The sequence below is a fragment of the Mesitornis unicolor genome, unplaced genomic scaffold (genome assembly GCF_000695765.1).
Source record: "Mesitornis unicolor isolate BGI_N332 unplaced genomic scaffold, ASM69576v1 Scaffold20545, whole genome shotgun sequence".
NCBI classification, from domain to species: domain Eukaryota; kingdom Metazoa; phylum Chordata; class Aves; order Mesitornithiformes; family Mesitornithidae; genus Mesitornis; species Mesitornis unicolor.
The window spans coordinates 1-7,061 of record NW_010186406.1 but is presented as its reverse complement, the minus strand read 5'-3'; the positions used below and the strand labels follow the sequence as shown (position 1 = coordinate 7,061).

General features: G+C 46.2%; 2 protein-coding genes across 2 annotated transcripts; one reads left to right on the top strand and one right to left on the bottom strand.

The window, feature by feature from the left end:
- Positions 1-758: 758 nt before the first annotated feature.
- Positions 759-4,236, top strand: TMEM220 (transmembrane protein 220; the record flags this gene model as incomplete). Its single annotated transcript, XM_010185149.1, has 4 exons — positions 759-819; positions 2,776-2,899; positions 3,713-3,772; positions 4,104-4,236. Coding segments are annotated over 4 exons (378 nt in total), but the record flags the coding sequence as incomplete, so codon positions are not given.
- A 1,358-nt stretch (positions 4,237-5,594) lies between these two features.
- ADPRM (ADP-ribose/CDP-alcohol diphosphatase, manganese-dependent) lies at positions 5,595-7,058 on the bottom strand (the record flags this gene model as incomplete). Its single annotated transcript, XM_010185148.1, has 3 exons — positions 5,595-5,940; positions 6,197-6,313; positions 6,881-7,058. Coding segments are annotated over 3 exons (582 nt in total), but the record flags the coding sequence as incomplete, so codon positions are not given.
- Between the last annotated feature and the right edge of the window lie 3 nt (positions 7,059-7,061).

The following is a 7,061-nucleotide window of genomic DNA, read 5'->3' as shown; positions in this document are numbered from 1 at the left end:
AGCCCGCCCGTGCCCCCAGGATCTTCCGTCCCTAGCCCCTGCGGAGCGTTGGCTCCCAGTGCAGGACACACCGAGCAGCTCCCGCTCCGACTCCCTGGCCGAGCGACCCTTGTCTCCGCGCCGCCCCTGCCTGCCTTGACTGCCTCCTGCTGCCGCTCAGCACAGCGGGTCTTCCTCGGTCTCCAGGAGAAATCTGGAGAGAAATCCTCTTCCCTATCTGCTTCGCCTGCCGTCTCTCTGGCACATGAACCGCCTAGTGGCCCTGGTCCGGTGTGCACAAGTCTTGGAGCTGAGGCGCAAGGGGGAAACGTCCCTGCATGTGGCAGGAGCTGTCCCCTGCAGGTCCTTTGTGCAGGGGGACGTCCCTTGTGCCCAGCTGACAACCGCAGCAAAGCGTGTTCCTGCTCTCAGGAGAGCCACCCAGTGCAGTGGAGGCGTTTGAGGGGTCCAGGGCAGAGGGTGTCCTGTAAGGGCTTTCTCTGGGAGGTGGAGGACTCTGCAGCGGGCTGCTTGGGCAGCGAGAGCTCAGTAGCCCAGAAACTGAGGAATAAGGGCTGCCACTCAGCTGCTGGTCCAGGATTTTGGGTGGTGATGGTGAAGATGAGTACCAACAGTGCCAGGGCAGAGGGAGAGGGACTGGCAGCTGTTCTGCGCTTCTGACAAACTGCTGTGAAGGGGGAAGCATTGATGTGGATGGTCTTTCTGATTCTTTATCTTGCTCAGTTTTGCTACAGAGTAGATTTCTGCTTCATTAACAGGTTGTCTACTTAGTGCCAACCTCCCTGACACTACTGGTCAGCATTAACCCTTCGATAACAGGTATGATATTGGTGTGCAAAACAGAGCCTCTGCTCAAATTTTGTCCCTAAAAGGTTTGTTTTTATTGAGTCACAGCTTAAGATCAGGCCATGTGGAAACATGTCCTGCTGCCTTTTGAGGACAAAAAGCAGTGGGACCTGCTTCTACAAAAGCTAGTCATTGGTTTATTCCTCGTGGTAAGATGTGCCACAGGTGGAGCCCTGCCCCTGGGTTGGTCTTGCCTTTGTACCCTGATACCAGCACTTAAGGCCTGATTAGAGCAGAAACCTGAGAGCATGCTCTGAACCTGGCTCTGGTGTCGATGTTAACATTAATTTACTTAGCTTCCTTGTTGTAAATCTGTGGTTTTGTTTATTTGCCCTGTATAGGACCAGTTGAGCTCTGCACAGTCCTGTGAAAGAGCTAAAGGTCTTGATCCATGTCAGCATTGCAGCTCCCCCACAGAGTGCACAGGCATCGATGGGGGCATCCCCAGGCTTCAGTGCAGTGGCTGAGTTTCCAAGGCCACACACTGATGAGAGGGCTAATGTCACACAACATGTGGAGAGAATTAGTGTGATCAGATTTGGTCCAGGGGTCCAGAAAATAGTTCATTCTTTGTATTTTCATCCAGTAAAAATAATTTTAGAGTAATGCCATTTTATATACACAAAGTAACTGTATCTTGTCTGGATGAATACTTCCTCTGAATAAACTAAAATTACACTTACGCCAGAACAGAAAGTCTTCAAGAGTGCATGCTGCACTCACAAGTCACACTGCTGCAGTCTCATGGCATTCTGGCTATCTTAAGCATATAAATTGGCAGCATTCATAAAACCATAACCTGTGAGGGTTGGTTACTTGTGGCTTTGATCATTTCAGTGGAGGTTTATTTGTGTGATAGGTGTGGCTTCAACATAGTGGCATTTGGCTGGTGGGGAGACTCTATGTGTTAAACTCAAGTAGGTTTTTGTCACTTGTGCCAAAATCTGTGGAAAACAATTATTAAAATAGTACAACTATTGTATAACTGGACATTTATGTGAATTCACCAAGGGATATTTGCCATTCCAACCTGTGGAAGACCCAAATTCTGCCTCTGCTGAGCTGCAGTAGGTTCAGCCAAATGGGGAATCGATTACAACGATGGGTCATGCTGAGCTCTTGAATTTTGACAGACCGTCATCTTTAATGCTTGCCTGGAGGGGTCAGTGCCCAGAAAAGACTACTTTTAACTCTATGGTTTTTGCTGTTGAGATTGCTGAGATCAGCGAGAACCGCCCATGTTGTTTGCTCAGCTCTACTCCATGAGCCCCTGGCAATGGACATGAAAAACCTCAAGAATCTGCAGGCCCATCTGGATATTTCACATCATCTGTATTTCTCTGTTTAAAAACGTCAGTGCCCAGGCAGAGATGTCATCAGTGTTGCTCATCACCACAGGCAAAAGCTCAGGCAGAGGCTTATCAGGGCGTGTGAGGCAAGACACTCCTCGCAGAGTGGTGGTCACTCCATACCCTGATGGCTGCTGGGAGCTGGGACTCGCTCTCCTGGACCTGGTGTCCTCTGGGGTCATGTGGAGTGCCTGGTTACGGCTGTGAGCTCTGGGAAGGTCGTTCCACCTGCTTACGAGAACATTCATCTGTAATCCACCTTGGGATTCTTTCCCATGCATGTTGAATGCTGGAGCCTGTTTTGTTTGCTGGACGGAACAGGAAACTCTTTTCATTGAGGTGCTGCTGCCAAGATGCTGCACTGCTAGGACAGCAAGCCCCAAGCCCACTATTGTTTATTTTCAAGCACTTTTTAGCAGCTTTCACTGGTGATAAAGATGCTGGTATTAATTCCATCTTTCTGCCTGAGATATGTGTGTTTAGTGGAGGCATCTTTTTTAGGAACTCAGTTGCTTTTCAATTTTTACGGTGTACTTTATGCAGCATTGCAGTTGCTAGCAGTCTGTTCTTTTTTCCTTAGATAATGGTGTTTGGAGGAGTGTCTGTGGCCTTCACTCTGCTGGCTGTATTGTTGGTACCATTGCCTTGACTTGCTCTTTGTTTGCCTATGCTCAAGGAAACATTTTGCATGAAGAGGAAGGCAGGTAAGCTGTGATTTTTATTTTCCCCTGCACGAATTCAGCACACCAGGCCATCTCCTGCCGGTGGTCACCTTGCTAAACTTCATTTGCTGGGCTGCTGCAGTGAGTGCTGTTGGTCTGGGGGAATCACACTAAGGAGGAGGGACCACAGTGCTCCAAAACAGCAATCTGTTGGACAGAAGAGCTAAAGGGAGAGTGAACAGTTGTGGTTGCTTGCCCGATTTTGACAGATTTAATTGGGGGCAGTTCTTGCTTTCAAAGACCAGGGCACAAGCACAGTGATACAGCTTTGGGTTCTTTTGCTGGAGCTGTAGGAAATAATGTTTAAAACCTTTTCAGATGATACCTTATGCATGTTAATCTGGCACGGGCAGCTGAGTCCTCTGAACTGCCGGGGACTGAGGGCGAGGGAGGATTTCTCGCCTGGACATTTGGTTGTTGCCTGAAGTAGATGCTTGCTCAGTATTGAGGGGAAGCACTGGCAGCTACTGAGGCTGTTCGTGGCCTGGAATACTGGGATGCTGCTGTGTTAATGAGGGAAATGTGCTGTGGAACATCAGTTTAGCAGTGGAGCGAAAAGTGGAAGCAGGAATTTCTGCTGCTGTATAGCTGGGTCACGTGTGTTTGTACATTGGTGGTCAAGTTACTCCACGTAAATATCTTTATAATTATATTCCTAATAAAATATATTGTCCTTGTCCAAAAGGAGGCACTGTGCATGCTTACACTACTGTTCTGGAAGCAAAATTTGTATTTTTTAAAAAGTAAACATCTGTTTGTATTATTTTCTGATCTGGTTTTTGTTTCACTTTTTAGAGAGTTGTTTGGTCTTGTGATTATTACAGTATGGATGAGTCTTTGTCGCAGTTCAGCCAAGTAAGTTCTGTTTCTTTTTTTTTTTCTTTTTATTTAATCCATTCATATGTTCACATTTAGTGACTAGCTTCTTGAAAACACATAGTTGATTTTGGCTGCTTGTTTTTCTGCTTCATGTCACTGTCTGAATCTTCTCAGATATCTAAGCAGTAGTAGCTGGTGCTACAGCCTGGATCTTGCAGAGATAAACGTTGGAGGGCGAGAGGGTGGGTAAAGCTGCACAAAACACTTTTAATAATGGACAGGGAAACACAGAGTTTCATTCCAAGTGCAGTGTGTGTTTTGTAGCAGTCTGATTTGAAATAGCTCTGTTGCATTTGGTTCTTTGTAGGAGTCCGCTGAGTGGAATTCGCTTGATTGCTGCAGTCGTGGTCGCCCTCTTCCCCTTTGTTTTGTGGCTGTACATTTATGTGAACAAGGAGATGCGAGCATCTTGGCCAACGCACTGTAAAACGGTGATTTAATTGGGTAGGAGAAAGTACAGAATAAATACTCTGACCATATTTGCCTTTGCCTTTGGTTCTTAATGAAAGGTCAGTATCAGTTTGGTAAGACCCAAGAATGCCTGGCTGCTTCCAGCAATACAATTTGATATTTGTTTTAAAAAATGAGGAACACTGCCAGATCTGAGTCGAGACTGTTGTTCAGCTGACTTCTTCATACATTCAAAGCACTGTTGATCTAATGTGTGTTCTGATGGTATATTCAAGATATCCCGTTATCTCTGCATCACTCTCTAACCACATTCTACTGTTCTGTAACATAAGGGAAAAGTAAAGCAAACACGGTGTTGCAATAATGACTGTTTACAGCCATAAAAATTCCAGACATCTGACTGGATAGCGCACTGAGACTAACTGAAAAATTGAGCAGTCTGTATTTCTGTTCCTATGCTACAATCGTATGTAGAATACATCTGAAGAAACATTTTTACTATTATCTTTCACTAAAATTAGTTTTCGCAGAGTAATAAATACTGTTTTCCTAAAGAAATTATATGAAAGCTTCCACATCTTTATTTTCTGCGAGATGCATGCTCAAGACTGCTACCAGCAGACGTGACTATGACAGCTCCACCTGTCACAGAATTCCTGTTCCTGGAAGGCAGGACCCACACAGCAGTCCAGTGACAGTAAGCATGTTCCACCGCTACTAATCCTGGAGCAGGAAGCACAGGTGAACACACTGGACACAGGCTGGCTGGGAGAGACACGGAACAGGCCCAGGTGCAGCACAGCAATGTGCTTTAAATCCTGCCGTGTCAGGGCTTCCTCGCTCAGTACTGCTGTAGGCCGATACAGCAGTGCACACACAGGTCCCAGTGGGGATATCTGCAGCATTACATGATGTACCATAGATGGTCTCCATTTCCCTTGGGCTTAGCTTTTTTGAAGATTACTTTAGTCTCTTAAAGCAACGTTAAGAAGACTGCATGAGGCTACAGGGTGGACTAATGCTGCCAGACCTGAGGCATTATTGACTATGTTAAAAAAATTAATGAAATGCAGCTGTGTAGGTGCAATTCTGCATGCTTTAATTCTGACTGATATAAAAAGTAGGTTTTTTGACAATATTCATAATATGCATTTTTTCACAGTAAGTAATGATACAGCCAGGATTGGGTGTTTCAAGTCAACTTTCTGCATTCAGGTGCATTTATTTCAAACATGTTTACTGGCCTTCTCTATTGTCTATGAAGAAACTAGGTCTGTTTTCTTACAGAAACGTATTTTCTAAAATTCTGTATCCAAGAGAAAAATGTTTGAGTTAAAGCTGTAAGGATCAGCCATGCACATCTTCCTACAAGCAAATAAGCTGAATCCCCTGCTTTTTTGTCCAAGTACTTCCTGAATAAGAACAGTTCTTATTTGCTTGCCATTTTCAGAAATGCATAACTCTGTCTGAAATTCTACCCCTTCCCTTTAGTATCATTTTATCTTCATAGACATAAACAGTTCCAAAGGCATTGCTTTCTGGTGAAGTTTCAATAACCCCCTCCAAAGTCAGATGATGAACTCCATGAGAGTCTAAACAATAGCCACCGTCGTGCAGGTGTCCGGCAAGAAAGCAGACCACGCACTGATGGGAGTGTATGACTGAAAGGGCATCTTCGTAATTCCAGGCTAGGGAAACCCTGTCTGAAGCATCTGGATGAATGGGCAGATGACCTGCAGTTGAGAGGGAAAGAAACGGGAGAGTTACTTTAAGTGTAACCAAACTCTGCCTTCATTGCTGGGAAGCTCAGATATCTAACTGTATACAGAAAGCTCACCTAAGCACAAGACACGGTTGCTATTCTCCTGCTTCACTGGTTACGTGTGTACCTCATGGAGCCACAAAGCTGCTACATTTTCCTCAGCTAGCATACATTTGCTATGTAACTTATTTTGCATATATCCCAATGTATCCCTCACATCCACCTACCCATAACTACAACTTTTTCCTGGTTTTCGTCAGAGAACTTGAGGACTTCATTGAACCAGTCCAGCTGGGCTTGGCTAAATCCTCCGTTAAACTCTACAAACTGAGGTTCTTTGAGTCCTGCAATGAAGAAGAAGATTAGGCATAGGTGCATACACCTCTTGTGGCTTCCCCATTTACTTGCCTTATGCTTATGATAGATGGTTTACTCTTACAACGTTTTGGAGGTTTTTTGGGTTTTGTTTTTGCATCTCTTGGATCAAAACTCCAGCCTCCTTGGACAAACAAGAGAAAATTCTTTGTTAGTGTTTTTAGTGGTTTTGGTCATGCTGAACACACAGCATTTCCACTCCTGGGTCACCCCCTGGCATGGAATAGGGTGGGCATAACTTGACACTCAGCAATAGCAGCTGCATCAACAGCTGCCTTTTGTTCTGATACTGCAGGACAGAGACCACATGAACCTATCCCAAAAGGACCAGAGCAGCATGATGTCTATGGGGGAGCATCTCCTGTGCCTGCCTAGAGACCCACCTATGGTCTCTCAGCCAGCAGGGGAAGTGGAGGAGGTGGGCAGAAATCGGGCACATACCTCAGCGCTCTGGGCACCAGATATCAGCCCCAGGAGCTGCCTTATTGATCTGGGAAGCACCCGCGCTCCCTGCCGAAGGGTCGAGCTGGGGGTACCTGCGGGGCTGTTGAGGTTGTCATTGGGGTTCTTCTCCCGCAGCAGCTGCAGGGACTCCCGGTAGTGGGGGCTGTCCGGCTCCCTGCCCAGGATGCTCAGGTCGTAGGCATCAAGGACAACGATGCGGAAGCGCGTGGCCGGGCTGAAGTGATAGGCCTGGCAATCCTCGGCCGCCGGCTC